The 19437-nt window shown below is 50.0% G+C and overlaps 1 protein-coding gene and 1 long non-coding RNA gene across 2 annotated transcripts in view; one reads left to right on the forward strand and one right to left on the reverse strand.

Moving 5' to 3' along the window:
* Positions 1-19437, reverse strand: part of TMEM18 (transmembrane protein 18) — a 37420-nt gene that overhangs the window by 17579 nt on the left and 404 nt on the right. Inside the window, exons 2-4 of the mRNA XM_075338739.1 lie at positions 16762-16882; positions 15673-15727; positions 11596-11689 (exon numbers count right to left, since the gene is read on the reverse strand). Coding sequence (XP_075194854.1) covers positions 11596-11689; positions 15673-15727; positions 16762-16882 — 270 coding nt within the window. The remainder of the gene's footprint in view (positions 1-11595; positions 11690-15672; positions 15728-16761; positions 16883-19437) is intronic.
* The window catches only part of LOC142295644 (uncharacterized), a 48879-nt gene that overhangs the window by 9277 nt on the left and 20165 nt on the right, over positions 1-19437 (forward strand). The gene's annotated exons all lie outside the window — the stretch shown is intronic.

The raw sequence follows: 19437 nt of genomic DNA on the forward strand, positions 1-19437 counted from the left end.
TGCGGAGGGAGGCGGCCGAAAGTCATGAGGCAGCCGCCTTGGAAGCGGCACCTCCGGTTGCTTTTTTGGGGCGTGAGTGAGCCCGCCAGGAATCTGAGCTCCTTTGCTCCTTCTGAGTCCCTTTCGACGAGGAGAATTGGGGCTTGCCCGAGCCTCGAAAGGACCGAAACTTAGACTGCCACTTCCTCTGTTGAGGTTTGCTTGATCTGGGCTGGGGTAAGGAAGAATCCTTACCCTTGGACTGTTTAATGATTTCCGCCAATTGCTCACCAAACAGTCTGTCTCCAGATAATGGCAAGCTGGTTAAACATTTTTTAGAAGCAGAATCTGCTTTCCATTCTTTTAACCACAAGGCCCTGCGCAAAACTACAGAGTTGGCAGATGCCATTGAGGTACGGCTCGTAGAGTCCAGTACCGCATTGATAGCGTAGGTCGCAAACGCAGACATTTGCGTAGTTAAGGACGCCACTTGCGGCACTGCTGGACGTATGAAAGAGTCCACCTGTGCCAGACCAGCTGAAATAGCTTGGAGCGCCCACACGGCCGCGAATGCTGGAGCAAACGACGCGCCGATAGCTTCATAGACAGATTTCAACCAAAGGTCCATCTGTCTGTCATTGGCATCTTTAAGTGAAGCCCCATCCTCCACTGCAACTATGGATCTAGCTGCAAGCCTGGATATTGGAGGGTCCACTTTTGGACACTGGGTCCAGCGTTTGACCACGTCAGGGGGAAAGGGATAACGTGTATCCTTAAGGCGTTTAGAAAAACGCTTGTCCGGATAAGTATTGTGTTTCTGGATGGATTCTCTGAAGTCAGAGTGGTCCAGAAAAGTACTCAATTTACGCTTGGGATACAGGAAATGGAATTTCTCCTGCTGGGCAGCTGCCTCCTCTGCTGAAGGGGCTGGGGGAGAAATATCCAACAGCCTATTGATGGCCGCTATAAGGTCATTTACCATGGCGTCACCATCAGGCGTATCCAAATTGAGTGCGGCGTCAGGACAAGACTCCTGATCACCCACCTCTGTCTCATCATCTAGAGACCCTTCTCTCTGAGACCCTGACCCGTGTGATGACGTGGAGGGTCTCTCCCAGCGGGCTCGCTTAGGCGGACTGGGACTGTCATCGGAGTCAGAGCCCTCAGCCTGTGATGCCTGGGACCCCCTTGAATTACGGATTAATTCCAACTGAGGGGGGCCGGGGAACATAGACACAGCAGTGTCCATGGTCTGAGCAACTGGCCTGGACTGCAAGGTTTCCAGGATTTTTGTCATAGTCACAGACATTTTATCAGCAAAAACTGCAAATTCTGTCCCCGTCACCGGGGCAGGGTTCACAGGCGACTCTGCCTAGGCTACCACCACCATAGGCTCTGGCTGACGAAGTGCCACTGGGACTGAACATTGCACACAATGAGAGTCGTTGGAGCCTGCTGGTAGATTAGCCCCACATGCTGTACAAGCAGTGTATGCAGCCCTTGTCTTGGCACCCTTGCGTTTTGTGGATGACATGTTGTTGTCTCCTCAGAGCAATCTAGGGTATACAGCCAAGAAGCGACCGAACAGTGCAATATATATGTATATATATAACTGATACAGAAATACAATACAACACTGTGGCACTAGTGGGGCCAGCACTACTGTGCTGCTTACCGCCCGCCAAACGCGGGTGTGTGGTCGCCAGAAATCCCTAGTCTGGGTCTCCCAGAGCCTGTGTCCGTCCTCCAGCCAGACTGCATGTAAGGAATGGCTGCCGGCGTCCTGTGGAGGGGGGGGCGGGCCCTGGGCGTGCTCAGACTAAAAGCGGGAAACCTGCGTCCCACTGTGCCTAGTGAGAGGGCTGGAGCATGTAAATAAGGCTCCAGCCCTCGGCGCTGATGATTACACAGCGTCTCTCCCTTTCCCTGATTGACAGGGAGGGGGCGGGAACGAAGCGGAGCTAGGCCGCAGAAGCCGGGGGCTAAAGTTATAAGCGCCGCCGCCGTAAAAGCGCGGTCGGCGCTAAGTCCCCGGCGCACTACAAGTCCCATCCGCGCCGCCGCTCCAAGAGTGGCCGGCGCGGTAGTTCCCATCACCTGAAGTCACCCAGCCCAACTGCTGTGACTCAAACCCAGCGTGCAACGCCACTGTCCCCGGCGCACTAACACACCCAGCAAGTCTGGCGTGTGTGTGCCTGTCTGTACGGGGACACAGAGTACCTGAAAGTTGCAGGGCCTTGTCCCTGAACGGTACCCAGCTCCGTATCCAGCAGGTTCAATGGGTCTGTGGATGGAGCCCGGCCTCAGGGCTTGGGGGCCGGTAAGATCCCACTTCCGCAGAGCCCCTCAGGGGGATGGGGAAGGAAAACAGCATGTGGGCTCCAGCCTCCGTACCCGCAATGGGTACCTCAACCTTACAAACCACAAGTGGGGTAAGAAGGGAGCATGCTGGGGGCCCCATATGGGCCCTCTTTTCTTCCATCCGACATAGTCAGCAGCTACTGCTGACTAAACAGTGGAGCTATGCGTGGATGTCTGACCTCCTTCGCACAAAGCAGAAAACTGGTGAGCCAGTGATCCCACTGGGGGTGTATAGCCTGAAGGGGAGGGGCCTTACACTTTTTAGTGTAATTGCTTTGTGTGGCCTCCGGAGGCAGTGCTATACACCCAATCGTCTGGGTCTCCCAATGGAGCGCCGAAGAAAAACACTTTTACACGATAAATTGGTTTGGACCTGTTATGCTGCATCTGGGCCTAGACGACTTGCTATCATTGTTGTTACAATGCATTATACCAGGGAATAAGGAGTAACGTTTCTTCTTGTGGAAAGTAACATGCCCGTGTGAGGAGACATAAGTCATGCAATGCTTTTCCTGGAAATATTTAACTTCCCAGAGGAGCATCGCATGGCTTATAAAGTCTCCTTACACTGGCAGGTCACTCTCCAGAAGGAGAAATGTTAACCCTTAGGGGTACTTTGCACACTACGACATCGCAAGCCGATTGCTGCGATGCCGAGCGCGATAGTCCCCGCCCCCGTCGCACATGCGATATCTTGTGATAGCTGCCGTAGCGAACATTATCGCTACGGCAGCTTCACATGCACTTACCTGCCCTGCGATGTCGCTCTGGCTGGCGACCCGTCTTCTTCCTAAGGGGGCGGGTAGCGCCGGCGTCACATGGCAGGCGGCCAATAGAAGCGGAGGGGCGAAGATGAGTGGGACGTAAACATCCCGCCCACCTCCTTCCTTCCTCATTGCAGCCGGGACGCAGGTAAGGAGATGTTCCTCGCTCCTGCGGCTTCACGCACAGCGATGTGTGCTGCCGTAGGAACGAAGAACAACATCGTAACATTGGTCCCTCCGAAATGATGGAAATGACCGGCGCTACACCGATGATACGATTTCGATGCTTTTGCGCTCGTTAATTGTATAAAAAACGATTTACACACTACGATGTCGACAGCGACGCCAGATGTGCGTCACTTTCGATTTGACCCCACCGACATCGCACCTGCGATGTCGTAGTGTGCAAAGTACCCCTTAGATCCACAGAAGTCTCTTACACAGCAAAATCAGATCTCATGTATTGCGCTGAGGAGGTGCAATACTCCGTAACACAGTGTCTGCAAGTTAAGAATGAGGTTTGGCTTTTATCCTGAGTTATATGGCAAAGCTTGTTAAAGGTTTGATAATGATGTTTAGGACTGCTACTTCTAATAGGTGGCACTAGAGTTCAAGTCCACTTCCTCTCAGAAGAGGGAGGCTACCAAAATTATACCACGAGCTGTATCTTAAGAGAACATTGGATCATGCAGCAAGAAATGAATCATAGGACACAAGTCAATCTACAAAATTACAAAAATCCTTAACTTAATACTATAGAAATATTGTGGAGGGACCTAAAGGGAGCAGTTTATGGGGGAAAACCCACCAACACAACAGAGGTGAAGATGTTTTTTTTAAGGAGGAATGACCTAAAAGTCGATGTGCAGGACTAATCAACAATTGCTGGAAACATTTAGATGTAGTTAGTGCTGCACAAGGGGCCACACCAGAGACTGAAAGCAAAAGGTTCACATACTGTTACCAGTCACTGACGTGATAGTCGGTAATTTTGCTAGTTTAAAATATGACAAATTCTAATATTTTGGAGTTATTTCTGTGATCTGGTTCTATCTACTTTTCAGGCTTGTGTAAGAAATCTGATGTAATTTTAGGTTAAACATAGAATATTCAGACACAAATATTCAAGAACGACTATATATATGAAAATACTTTGCAATGGCTCAGGTCTTCCGTTCCCTGTGCTGCACCGATCCTCCTCTGCTCCACGTTACTGCCGGTTTGGCGGCTCTCACACTGTGTGGACAGCAATTTGTTTTCTGGGTGTGATCCTATGATTGCCGTGATGAGTGCCTCATAGACACGGATTGAGAAACTGATTTCCGGGCCACACAAGAGACCCTGTGTGAGATGGCTAGTCAGAACTGCGATTATGTTATGGAAAAAGGTCCCCAACAATGCTGGGAAAGGGCGAAGGCAGCAATCGGAAAAGGGATTGTCCAATCTTTTAGTGAGTCTCAATCACTCTATGTGACTGCAGACTTTTATCAGGAGACTGGACAATCCCTTTAAGTAGTTTAAATACATGCACTGCACACATAATAACTATGGCTATGGGGATAAGTATTAAAAATTACATTACCAGAGTGCTAATTTAAAGGTGTGTTGTCAATATTAAAAAGTATCCCCCTCCCATTCACAGGATAATGGTTAGCTTTCCAATCGCTAGAGGACCGACTGCCATGGTCCACATGGTCCCGGCTGATCGGTGCGGAAGTTGATCATGTCTACAACCTCACCATTCGTTCTTAATAGGAGCGTTTGAGATTGATAAGCTGATCTTCAGTGCTCCTATTAGAATGAATGGAGAGGCAGTGTGCATTATCAGCCTCTGCTCCATTCAGCCGGCGCTCGTCAGAGCCTCTGAATAAGCGAGAGCCACGGTGGTTGGAGACACAGCGATCAGAAAGTCATCTCCTATCCTGTGGATACCGCAGAACTGTCAAACTTAAAAGGGGTTTTCTCAATAACAAAGGTCATTTAAAAGTTGATTCTAATCAACAAATTCTTGGAATAATAATTTCCACAATTGGATGTGTTTAAAAAAATGTCCCTGTGCTGAGATAATCTTATATATGTGTCCCAGCTATGAACTGTGTAATGGTTGTGTCTGACCGTACCGGCACATGGTCTGATCATACCACATCTCCTGGGCAGGGGAGGAAAAAAAAAAAAGACATTACAGCACAGGATCATAGCTGATTCTTTCTGTGAGGTAAAGCATTTCCTGCCTGTTTTTACAAAGTATTTACTCAAAGAAAGAAGGGAATTTTGTTACTTACCGTAAATTCCTTTTCTTCTAGCTCCAATTGGGAGACCCAGACGATTGGGTGTATAGCTACTGCCTCCGGAGGCCACACAAAGCATTACACTAAAAAGTGTAAGGCCCCTCCCCTTCTGGCTATACACCCCCCGTGGGATCACGGGCTGCTCAGTTTTAGTGCCAAAGCAAGAAGGAGGAAAGCCAATAACTGGTTTAAACAAATTCAATCCGAAGAACATCGGAGAACTGAAAACCGTTCAACATGAACAACATGTGTACCCGAAAAAACCAAAAATCCCGAAGGAAACAGGGCGGGTGCTGGGTCTCCCAATTGGAGCTAGAAGAAAAGGAATTTACGGTAAGTAACAAAATTCCCTTCTTCTTCGGCGCTCCATTGGGAGACCCAGACGATTGGGACGTCCAAAAGCAGTCCCTGGGTGGGTAAATTAATACCTCATGTTAGAGCTGCAAAAACAGCCCTTCCCTACGAGGAGGCAACCGCCGCCTGTAGGACTCTTCTACCTAGGCTGGCGTCCGCCGAAGCATAGGTATGCACCTGATAATGTTTGGTGAAAGTGTGCAGACTCGACCAGGTAGCTGCCTGGCACACCTGTTGAGCCGTAGCCTGGTGTCGTAATGCCCAGGACGCACCCACGGCTCTGGTAGAATGGGCCTTCAGCCCTGAAGGAACCGGAAGCCCGGCAGAACGGTAGGCTTCAAGGATTGGTTCCTTGATCCATCGAGCCAGGGTGGATTTGGAAGCCTGCAACCCTTTGCGCTGACCAGCGACAATGACAAAGAGTGCGTCCGAGCGGCGCAGGGGCGCCGTGCGGGAAATGTAGATTCTGAGTGCTCTCACCAGATCTAACAAATGTAAATCCTTCTCATACCGATGAACTGGATGAGTACAAAGAGAAGGTAAGGAAATATCCTGATTGAGATGAAAGGAGGATACCACCTTAGGGAGAAACTCCGGGATCGGGCGCAGCACTACCTTGTCCTGGTGAAACACCAGGAAGGGAGCTTTAGATGACAGCGCCGCCAGTTCGGACACCCTCCGAAGAGACGTGACCGCTACTAAAAAGGCCACTTTCTGTGAGAGTCGAGAAAGTGAAACATCCCTCAGAGGCTCGAAGGGCGGCTTCTGGAGAGCAACTAGTACCCTGTTCAGATCCCATGGGTCTAACGGCCGTTTGTACGGAGGGACGATGTGACGAACCCCCTGCAGGAACGTGCGTACCTGAGGAAGTCGTGCTAGCCGCTTTTGAAAAAATACAGATAGCGCTGAGACTTGCCCTTTAAGGGAGCCGAGCGACAAACCTTTTTCCAACCCAGACTGCAGGAAGGAAAGAAACGCAGGCAATGCAAATGGCCAGGGGGACACTCCCTGAGCAGAGCACCAGGATAAGAAAATCTTCCACGTTCTGTGGTAGATCTTAGCAGACGTGGGCTTCCTAGCTTGTCTCATGGTGGCAACAACACCTTGAGATAATCCTGAAGACGCTAGGATCCAGGACTCAATGGCCACACAGTCAGGTTCAGGGCCGAGGAATTCAGATGGAAAAACGGCCCTTGTGACAGCAAGTCTGGTCGATCTGGCAGCGCCCACGGTTGTCCGACCGTGAGATGCCACAGATCCGGGTACCACGACCTTCTCGGCCAGTCTGGGGCGACGAGTATGACGCGGCGGCAATCGGACCTGATCTTGCGTAGCACTCTGGGCAAGAGTGCCAGAGGTGGAAACACATAGGGCAGCTGGAACTGCGACCAATCCTGCACTAAGGCGTCTGCCGCCAGAGCTCTTTGATCGCGAGACCGCGCCATGAAGGCCGGAACCTTGTTGTTGTGCCGAGACGCCATTAGGTCGACGTCCGGCATTCCCCAGCGACGACAGATTTCCTGAAATACGTCCGGGTGAAGGGACCATTCCCCTGCATCCATACCCTGGCGACTGAGAAAGTCTGCTTCCCAGTTTTCTACGCCCGGGATGTGAACTGCGGATATGGTGGAGGCCGTGGCTTCCACCCACAGCAGAATCCGCCGGACTTCCTGGAAGGCTTGCCGACTGCGTGTCCCGCCTTGGTGGTTGATGTATGCCACCGCTGTTGAGTTGTCCGACTGAATTCGGATCTGCTTTCCTTCCAGCCACTGTTGGAAGGCCAGTAGGGCCAGATACACTGCCCTGATTTCCAGAACATTGATCTGAAGAGTGGACTCCTGCTGAGTCCACGTACCCTGAGCCCTGTGGTGGAGAAAAACTGCTCCCCACCCTGACAGACTCGCGTCTGTCGTGACCACCTCCCAGGAAGGGGGTAGGAAGGACCTTCCCTGTGACAATGAGGTGGGAAGAAGCCACCACTGAAGCGAGTCCTTGGCCGTCTGGGAGAGGAGGACTTTCTTGTCTAAGGACGTCGACCTCCCGTCCCATTGGCGGAGAATGTCCCATTGAAGTGGGCGCAGATGAAACTGGGCAAACGGGACTGCTTCCATTGCTGCCACCATCTTCCCCAGGAAGTGCATGAGGCGTCTTAAGGGGTGCGATTGACCTTGAAGGAGAAACTGCACCCCTGTCTGTAGTGACCGCTGCTTGTCCAGCGGAAGCTTCACTACCGCTGAGAGAGTATGAAACTCCATGCCAAGGTATGTCAGTGATTGTGTCGGTGACAGGTTTGACTTTGAAAAGTTGATGATCCACCCAAAAGTCTGGAGAGTCTCCAGCGCAACGTTTAGGCTGTGTTGGCATGCCTCTTGAGAGGGTGCCTTGACAAGCAGATCGTCTAAGTAAGGGATCACCGAGTGTCCCTGAGAGTGCAAGACTGCTACCACTGCTGCCATGACCTTGGTAAAAACCCGTGGGGCTGTCGCCAGACCGAAGGGCAGAGCTACGAACTGAAGATGGTTGTCTGCTATCACGAAGCGTAGAAAACGCTGGTGCTCTGGAGCAATCGGCACGTGGAGATAAGCATCTTTGATGTCTATTGATGCTACAAAATCTCCTTGAGACATTGAGGCAATGACGGAGCGGAGGGATTCCATCCGGAACCGCCTGGTTTTTACGTGCTTGTTGAGCAGTTTTAGGTCCAGAACAGGACGGAACGAGCCGTCCTTTTTTGGCACCACAAACAGATTGGAGTAAAAACCTTGACCTCGTTCCTGAAGAGGAACAGGGATCACCACTCCTTCTGCCCTTAGAGAGCATACCGCCTGCAGAAGGGCATCGGTTCGGTCGGGATGTGGGGAAGTTCTGAAGAACCGAGGCGGAGGACGAGAACTGAACTCTATCCTGTAACCGTGAGACAAAACGTCTATTACCCACCGGTCCTTGACCTGTGGCAGCCAAATGTCGCAAAAGCGGGAGAGTCTGCCACCGACCGATGATGCGGAGGGAGGAGGCCGAAAGTCATGAGGCAGCCGCCTTGGAAGCGGTTCCTCCTGTTGCTTTCTTTGGGCGTGAGTGAGCCCGCCAGGAATCTGAGCTCCTCTGCTCCTTCTGAGTCCCCTTGGACGAGGAGAATTGGGCCCTGCCCGAGCCTCGAAAGGACCGAAACCTCGACTGTCCTCTCCTCTGTTGAGGTTTGCTTGATCTGGGCTGGGGTAAGGAAGAATCCTTACCCTTGGACTGTTTAATAATTTCAGCCAATTGCTCACCAAACAGTCTGTCACCAGATAATGGCAAACTGGTTAAGCATTTTTTGGAAGCAGAATCTGCTTTCCATTCCTTTAACCACAAGGCTCTGCGCAAAACCACAGAGTTGGCGGACGCCATTGAGGTACGGCTCGTGGAGTCTAGGACCGCATTGATAGCGTAAGTCGCAAACGCAGACATTTGCGAGGTTAAGGACGCCACTTGCGGCACTGATGGACGTATGAGAGAGTTCACCTGCTCCAGACCAGCTGAAATAGCTTGGAGTGCCCACACGGCCGCGAATGCAGGAGCAAACGACGCGCCGATAGCTTCATAGACAGATTTCAACCAAAGGTCCATCTGTCTGTCATTGGCATCTGTTAGTGAAGCCCCATCTTCCACTGCAACTATGGACCTAGCCGCAAGCCTGGAGATTGGGGGGTCCACTTTTGGACACTGGGTCCAGCGTTTGACCACGTCAGGGGGAAAGGGATAACGTGTATCCTTAAGACGTTTGGCGAAACGCTTGTCTGGATAAGTATGGTGTTTCTGGACTGCTTCTCTGAAGTCAGAGTGGTCCAGAAAAGTACTCAATTTACGCTTGGGATACCTGAAATGGAATTTCTCCTGCTGTGCAGCTGCCTCCTCTGCTGAAGGTGCTGGGGGAGAAATATCCAACAGTCTATTGATGGCCGCTATAAGATCATTTACCATAGCGTCACCATCAGGAGTATCCAGATTGAGAGCGGTCTCAGAATTAGGCTCCTGATCAGCTACCTCTGCCTCATCCTGCAGAGAAGCCTCTCGCTGAGACCCTGACCAGTGTGATGACGTCGAGGGTCTTTCCCAGCGAGCTCGCTTAGGCTGCCTGGGACTGTCGTCCGAGTCAGAGCCTTCAGCCTGTGATGCCTGAGACCCCCTTGTAGCCTGGACTAGTTCCAACTGAGGGGGACCGGGAAACATTGCATCAACAGTGTCCATGGTCTGAGTGACCGGCCTGGACTGCAAAGTTTCAAGAATTTTTGTCATAGTCACAGACATCTTATCAGCAAAAACTGCAAACTCTGTCCCCGTCACTGGGGCAGGGTTCACAGGCGTCTCTGCCTGGGCCACTACCACCATAGACTCCGGCTGACGAAGTGGCACAGGGACCGAACATTGCACACAATGGGGGTCAGTGGAACCTGCCGGTAGATCAGCCCCACATGCGGTACAATCAGCATATAAAGCCTGTGCCTTGGTACCCTTGCTTTTTGCGGATGACATGCTGTTGTCTCCTCAGAGCAATGGGGTATAAGCCAAGAAGCGACCGTACAGTGCAATATATAGGTACAGACAAAAAGTACACTAAATAACACTGCGGCACTAGTGGGGTCAGCACTTTTGTGCTGCTTACCGCCCGCTTAACAGCGGGTGTGTGGTCGCCAGAATCCGTTGTCTGGGTCTCCCAGGGCTATGTCCGTTCTCCAGCTCAGACTGCATGCAGGAATGGCTGCCAGCGTCCTGTGAAGAGGGGCGGGCCGTGGGCGTGCTGCAGACAAGAGCGGGAAACTGGCGTCCCACTGTGCCGAGTGAGAGGGCTGGAGTATGTAAATAAGACTCCAGCCCTCGGCGCTGAATGATTGTACAGCGTCTCTCCCCTTCCGTGATTGACAGGGTTGGGGGCGGGAACGAAACGGAGCTAGGCCGCAAAAGCCGGGGACTAGATTTATGAGCGCTGCCGTCGTAAAAGCATGGTCAGCGCGAGTCCCCGGCGCACTACAAGTCTCAGCCGCGCCGCCGCTCCAGGGGCGGTCAGCGCGGTAGTTCCCAACACAGAAAGTCACTCAGCTAAGCTGTAGTGACTAAGACCAAGGCGCGCAGCGCTACTGTCCCCGGCGCACTAGCACACCCAGCAACTCTGGCGTGTGTCTGTGCCTGTCTGTACGGGGACACAGAGTACCTGAATGTTGCAGGGCCTTGTCCCTGACGGTACTCAGCTCCGTATCCAGCAGGATCTCCGGGTCTGTGGATGGAGCCCGGCCTCAGAGTCTGGAGGCCGGTAAGATCCCACTTCCCCAGAGCCCTCAGGGGGATGGGGAAGGAAAGCAGCATGTGGGCTCCAGCCTCCGTACCCGCAATGGGTACCTCAACCTTAACAAACACCGCCGACACAAAGTGGGGTGAGAAGGGAGCATGCTGGGGGCCCTAGTATGGGCCCTCTTTTCTTCCATCCGACATAGTCAGCAGCTGCTGCTGACTAAACAGTGGAGCTATGCGTGGATGTCTGACCTCCTTCGCACAAAGCTTGAAAACTGAGCAGCCCGTGATCCCACGGGGGGTGTATAGCCAGAAGGGGAGGGGCCTTACACTTTTTAGTGTAATGCTTTGTGTGGCCTCCGGAGGCAGTAGCTATACACCCAATCGTCTGGGTCTCCCAATGGAGCGCCGAAGAAATTTGTGATCCCATCCTGTAATTTAAATGTAATTGTAATAAATGTTTTTGTTTTTATTACTTTCTCCCCTTAATATTCCAAGATGTATTGATTAAAAAGAACTTTGTTTGTGGGACAACCCCTTTAAGCTGACAGCATTACTGAAAATAAATAACCGATTGTACTTACCACAATTATAATAGTATTACACAACAAAGGAGCTGAAAAGGTTAAAGAAATGAACATCCCCGACGAATCAAAGTACTGCTGCCTAGAGTACAACCTGATTAAAAAGAAAAAAAGTATATATATCAGTGCAGGAAAGTGAGAAGGCAACTATGAGCGATGAAATGCAATATCGGAAGGTGGCAGAGCTATTGTTCTGCTGCACTCGTATAAGGCTAGTTTCACACATCCGGCTTTTTGTCGGATTAGGTGCACTCAAGTAAAGTGTGATACAGTACAATGGCAGCGCGACAAGCTCCGGTCACATGCTGTCATGTGACCGGAGCATGTGACCCGGAAGTTGTTACAATGCCATTGTACTGTATCACACTGTACTGGAGTGCGCCGAATCCGTCAAAAAGCCGGATGTGTGAAACTAGCCTGAGTAGAGTATGCTAGCTCATGGATCAGTTGGTGCTCAGGAGAACAAATGAATATATGTTTATATTCAAATAGATAATCACAGCACCACCAAATCCGCACCGACACCATCCTCTACAACACATACAGGCTCATGACTTGATATTCTATATGCCCTACTCCTTGAAACTTACTTGACAAGGGCCCGAATAGGCCGAAACATATGTAATCAAAAGTAATAAAATGATACCGAAGCAGTAACACATGCCTGAGCTATAAATGCTTTTTCAATTGCATGTATGACCCATCTACTGGAATATACACATTTTTTAAGTACAGAAGATAAATCCTCCTAAGTTCTGCTGCACTCCTCAGATCTACACCTACAATCCATTATTACTGGTGTACCCTATTCCTGCTGCCACATTACCATGGTGTGGCTGTGTAGTCATGGCCTATATACGGAAATCCTCATCCTTCATATCCACAGGATCTGCAATAAATGCTTAATTGGTGCAGATTTCACCTCTAGGATCTGCACCTATGGTGGTTCCCTGACCCACATGACTAAGGGCCTAATCGATAACAAATGGGAGACGTGACCCTGCATGCGTTCAACTCTCTCCATTTTGCTCTTTGGAAATTATCTAAAAGAGTCGGGAAGGTGTGCTCAGAGACTGAAGGCTTCTGTCAAGTACAGCCAGGCTGCTGTGTGGATACCTCAAGGGCCGCTCCTGATCCCCAGGATATAATAATACAGCCTATTGCTAAGGGCTGTAGGAAATATTCATGACTTATCTGCGGTGCTGAAAATAACTGATGAAAAGTAATCAGGAAACATGACATGATTCTTACAGTTTATTTTCTACACATTTTAAGGTATTCCAACCTAATGCGTTTTTGTTTTCTGATGAAGAGGTTGGAATACCTTGAAACGCGTAGAAAATAAAAGCGCAAAAATCATCTTGAGTATCCGGCATCTTTTTTACCAGTTATTTTCAGCAGCGCAGATAAAAGTCACGGATATTTAGTACAACTCTCCTGCTTCATCCCTCATGTGACCTGCAGCAGCGGACATACTCTAAAGTTGTTATGTGACACACACCTAAATCTGGTGAGCACACAACCCTCATCTATACTCAAATGTATTATGGTATCTCCCTAATGCGCTTTTCTTGCTCCTAAGCACTTAGCCTATTGCTAAGGACACAGACGGGATGTAACAGCATTTTCTTTAAAAGGAACCTGTCAGGTGCAATATGCACCCAGGACCACGAGCAGTTCTGGGTGTATATTGCTAATCCCTGCCTAACTGTCCCTGTATACACTAGCATAGATAAAAGGTATCTTTAGAAAAAAGTATCTCTAAAGATCTTTTACCGTATGCTAATGAGTGCAGGGACTAGTCCCCTGGGCGTTAGTTCCACTGGCTACTCGGCTAATGAATACACCGCGTCACAGGATGATCTCACTCACCTCTCCGCTGCCATCGTGTCCAGTGGGGAATTTCGGCTCCGTGCGCATTACCACAGAGTTTGGGTCATGCGCATTATGAAGCCGGGTGTACGTGTTCTGGCTTCAAACTGAAGTAGTGCCCATGACCCAAACTCCAGGGTCATGCGCACTGAGCCAAAATCCAGCATCGGACGCAATGGTGGCAGACAGGTGAGTGAGATCATCCTGTGACGCTGCACATTCATTAGCATGTTAGCACACTCACAGGGGCCTAATAACATGCTAATGGAGCTGACTAACCTGGGGACCAGTCCCCTCACTCATTAGCATATGATAAAAGATCTTTAGAAATACTTTTTGTAAAGTTCCTTTATCTATGCTAGTGTATACATCGACAGGCAGGGATTAGCAATATGCACCCAGACCTGCTCGCGGATCTGGGTGCATATTGCACCTGACAGGTTCCCTTTAAAGTGGACCTATAACCAACCTGTGGCTGCACTTTCAATTTAAGAAAAGAACGAGCAACCACAAATTAGTGATTTTAATAAATAACATGTATAAAAAAAAAAAATGGTGCTGTAAAGGACCCAACTTTCTAGCAACAGTCAAGCCTGAACTTTTGGCCTGGGAGATCTGTACATGCAAAGTGGGATCCCACAATTCTCGATGGACTCACCAACAGTGAAAATCATAAGCTGTCGCTCCCTGGACTAACCAACTCTGCTACATCCCTTACTGAGCAGCAACCTTTTTAGTAGAGGATGCAGCAGAGCTGGCTTTGATCAAAGTGAGAGATCACACACTTTCACCATGAGGGGGGTTGCGGAGGGTTTTGGGATTCCGCTCTATTTGCCAGGATCCCACAACCTGAAAGTTCAGACCTAACATTTGACCACCGTTTTTTTTTTTTTTTAAGTAAAATCACCAATCTGTGGCTTCCCACTGTTTTCCTAAATAAAAAGGTCAGCCCCCGACAGGGGACAAGTACTCTTTACCCCCTTCACGACCGGCCGATTTTTCTCTTTCGTTTTTTTTTTCGTCATTCTTTTTCCGAGAGACGTAACTTTTTTTATTTTTCAGTCAATATGGTCACGTGAGGGCTCATTTTTTGCGGAACGAGCTGTACTTTTAAATGAAACCATAGGTTTTACCATATAGTGTACTGGAAAACTGCAAAAAAATTCCAAATGCGGAAAAACTGCAAAAAAAAGTGCGATAGCACTATTGTTTTTGAGATATTTTATTCACTTTGTTCACTATATGGTAAAACTGATGTGTGGGTGTGATGCCTCAGGTCAGTGCGAGTTCGTAGACACCAAACATGCATAGGTTTACTTTTATATAAGGGGTTAAAAAAAAAATCAGATGTTTGACCGAAAAAAGTGGCGCACGTTTTACGCCATAGTCCGTGACCCGTAGCAGTTTCATTTTTCGGGATCTATGGCTCAGTGACTGCTTATTTTTTGCGTCTCAGGCTCACGTTTTTAACTGCACCATTTTTGCGCAGACACTACGTTTTGATTGCCTGATATAGCATTTTGCACAAAATTTGTGGCGACCAAAAAACGTAATTTTGTGTTCAAGTGAGCTACAGGAGTCATCCCATGAACCTGTGCTACCATGACAACCACCGGATGTCACATGATCACGTCATGCGACTTCCAGTATCAGCCGGTGAGTAAATGTTTACCACCGATGCCGTTATAATGGTGCTGTCACATATTGACAGCGCCTTTTACGGGGTTAAACGGCACGCGCAGATAACTATTCTGCTCATGCCTGGCAGGCACACATCTCAGCTGTGAAATTCAGCTGAGATGTGCGCCGATCGCGGCAAGCTGCCAGCATCAGACCGCGGTCAGAAACACTATGATTGCTAGGACGTAATATTACTGCCCGTGGTCGTTAAGGGGTTACATTGACTCCTGACAAGGCGACTGCAGACAGAGTGAATGGAAGGTGGCATCAGCACCTTACTCTACTTAATTTTATGGGGTTCATGGAATAATCTCACTTGTCCTTTTCTGTAACTTCCATAGAACTGAACTGTAATCATCAGCAACACTTCTGCATTTATTCGTCACCTGGATGCAGCAGCCGCAGATGTCAGGAAAGGGTTATCAGAACCGGCATGAACACTTTATCTTGTATTAGTGAGATACATCACTTTTTATAATGTGACTAATATATTTCTTCATCCAGTGCAGACATTCGATCACTTACTTCCAGTTTAAAGCCGCCACTTCATTGATGTATTCAGCAGAACTGACCAGGACCACTAAGAATAAGAAAGTGGAATTACAAAAAGGAGACCTCTGCTTAACACTGAACATTTCAGGTGTAATTATTTTACCAGTACCGTGATACTGCAGAACAATCGTTAGAAGTCATAAATATCAAATTGGGGAAGGGGGTTTGACTCCTGACATCCCGGACAATCAGGTGACTAGAAGGGGCCTGGTGCACCGGAGACAGGACAGCTCCACAGTGATGTGGCCCAGAAGGGTACTGCAGCTTGCTCCCATTCACTGGATCAGTGGTAGAGCTGACTTCAGTGGTCTGATATTGATGATTTGGGTCGTCAGTGTGAAAGACCCAGAAAACCACTTTAATTTTATTAATAAAAATCTCTCATGGTGTGAAGAGCTGCTTCTAGGACACCCCCTGAGGAAGTTACGAAACATACGTCGGAGTCCAGGGACACCGTACTCAGTGACAACATTACTGCTACCTCGTCTAATAGATAACATTTTTGCTTTGTCCTGGCACTATAATGGCAGCATTGTTTAGTTTTCATTTGGTCACCATGTATTGCTTATTTGAGCCTCTTTGTTTGCTGCATCTAGCTATCTATGTACATGTTTGGATTTTGTTGTGTTTCCATTTAGTGTCCCTTTGAGTGTGAGGTCCTCCCTTTTAATCTGTATTGTCTATTTGTTTGATCTATAATAAATGTGCTACTTTTATTCATCGATTCAGTGGTCACTACCGGTTTATACCCCTCTCTTCACTGCACTATGGTTACATTGGGATGGGGATAGACACTATGAAATGTTTTCATTAAGGTGACTTCCATTATTAGTTTTGTGGACATGTGTTGATGATATCTCTGAAAACAAAAACCTGTGGATCACATAGATCTGCCATTAATATCCGTCATCAGAATACCCCTTTAATGGAGGGTGATCAATTCTCTGCTGGACGTTCAACCTCGGCCCTGCTGATCCCGGGATCGGGAGTTACAACTCCACCCATGAGACACTTGGAGATATACTACATTCACTTTCCAGAAGCCATTATGGGACGTCTTACCCATAAACAGGAAGTGAGCGATCTGGAATTTGTAGAATCTGAAGGATACGCAGGTCAATATGAAGCAAAGTAGGTGGAAACCCAACAGCCCAATGATCCAGGGCTCTGACCAGTCTATAGGCTGAAAGAAAGAAAAAGCATCACAGTGAAGGCCGCAACGTACAAGAATCACGGGGTGAACAAGCGGCAAATGAGGTTGTGGGCGCAGAGACTACACCGAGGCCACACATCAGTGTGTACCAGTCACACTCGTACCAGTCACACTGCGAAGCATTTCCCGTGTGCCGACCTGCAGCACGATATCCAGGGGGCCAGAGCAGAGTGCAATGCTGTAAGGCTGCAGGGGATGGGCGCATGTCACCACTGATGACATCACAGGCATCGGCTTCTGTTTGTACAATGTCCTGTGCTGACTATAGTCATGTAGGATAGATGTGACTGCAGATGTGCACTGACCGACCCGGGCTGGGGAACGTATATATCACATAGCGGCAATTCATATCCATTGTATGAGGTTTTATTATACCATCACCCAATCTTTGCCTACAGGTCCTGCACTTCCCCGGTACACAGTAGATCTCTACATGATGTGTTATAATATTTCCAATATAAAATATTTTTTTTACTAATTAGTGTGGTACAATATTTGTAGGATCTAGAAGCAAGTGTGACTGGTACACACTGGTACGGGGCACCTAGGACTGGTATATAGGGGCACCCAAGACTGGTGCACACCGGTGCAGGCTTCCTAGGACTGGTGCACACAGGTGCAGGCTTCCTAGGACTGGTGCACACCGGTGCAGGCTTCCTAGGACTGGTGCACACCGGTGTAGGGCTTCCTAGGACTGGTACACACCGGTGTAGGGCTTCCTAGGACTGGTACACACCGGTGTAGGGCTTCCTAGGACTGGTACACACTGCTGCAGGCTTCCTAGGACTAGTACACACTGGTGCCGGCTTCCTAGGACTGGTACACACTGGTGCCGGCTTCCTAGGACTGGTACACACTGGTGCCGGCTTCCTAGGACTGGTACACACTGGTGCCGGCTTCCTAGGACTGGTACACACTGGTGCCGGCTTCCTAGGACTGGTACACACTGGTGCCGGCTTCCTAGGACTGGTACACACTGGTGCCGGCTTCCTAGGACTGGTACACACTGGTGCCGGCTTCCTAGGACTGGTACACACTGGTGCCGGCTTCCTAGGACTGGTACACACTGGTGCCGGCTTCCTAGGACTGGTACACACTGGTGCCGGCTTCCTAGGACTGGTACACACTGGTGCCGGCTTCCTAGGATTGGTACACACTGGTGTAGGGCTTCCTAGGACTGGTACACACTGGTGTAGGGCTCCTTAGGACTGGTACACACTGGTGTAGGGCTCCTTAGGACTGGTACACACTGGTGCAGGCTTCCTAGGACTGGTACACACTGGTGCAGGCTTCCTAGGACTGGTACACACTGGTGCAGGCTTCCTAGGACTGGTACACACTGGTGCAGGCTTCCTAGGACTGGTACACACTGGTGCAGGCTTCCTAGGACTGGTACACACTGGTGCAGGCTTCCTAGGACTGGTACACACTGGTGCAGGCTTCCTAGGACTGGTGCACACTGGTGCAGGCTTCCTAGGACTGGTACACACTGGTGCCGGCTTCCTAGGACTGGTACACCATGGTGAAGGCTTCCTAGGACTGGTACACCATGGTGAAGGCTTCCTAGGACTGGTACACACCGGTGCAGGCTTCCTAGGACTGGTACACACCGGTGCAGGCTTCCTAGGACTGGTACACACCGGTGCAGGCTTCCTAGGACTGGTACACACCGGTGCAGGCTTCCTAGGACTGGTACACACCGGTGCAGGCTTCCTAGGACTGGTACACACCGGTGCAGGCTTCCTAGGACTGGTACACACCGGTGCAGGCTTCCTAGGACTGGTACACACCGGTGCAGGCTTCCTAGGACTGGTACACACCGGTGCAGGCTTCCTAGGACTGGTACACACCGGTGCCGGCTTCCTAGGACTGGCACACACCGGTGCAGGCTTCCTAGGCCTGGTACACACCGGTGCAGGCTTCCTAGGACTGGTACACACTGGTGCCGGCTTCCTAGGACTGGTACACACTGGTGCCGGCTTCCTAGGACTGGTACACACTGGTGCCGGCTTCCTAGGACTGGTACACACTGGTGCCGGCTTCCTAGGACTGGTACACACTGGTGCCGGCTTCCTAGGACTGGTACACACTGGTGCCGGCTTCCTAGGACTGGTACACACTGGTGCCGGCTTCCTAGGACTGGTACACACTGGTGCCGGCTTCCTAGGACTGGTACACACTGGTGCCGGCTTCCTAGGACTGGTACACACTGGTGCCGGCTTCCTAGGACTGGTACACACTGGTGCCGGCTTCCTAGGACTGGTACACACTGGTGCCGGCTTCCTAGGACTGGTACACACTGGTGCCGGCTTCCTAGGACTGGTACACACTGGTGCCGGCTTCCTAGGACTGGTACACACTGGTGCCGGCTTCCTAGGACTGGTACACACTGGTGCCGGCTTCCTAGGACTGGTACACACTGGTGCAGGCTTCCTAGGCCTGGTACACACTGGTGCCGGCTTCCTAGGACAGGTACACACTGGTGCAGGGCTCCCTAGGACTGGTACACACTGGTGCCGGCTTCC

Source organism: Anomaloglossus baeobatrachus, chromosome 3, assembly GCF_048569485.1.
Source record: "Anomaloglossus baeobatrachus isolate aAnoBae1 chromosome 3, aAnoBae1.hap1, whole genome shotgun sequence".
Taxonomy (NCBI): Eukaryota; Metazoa; Chordata; class Amphibia; order Anura; family Aromobatidae; genus Anomaloglossus; species Anomaloglossus baeobatrachus.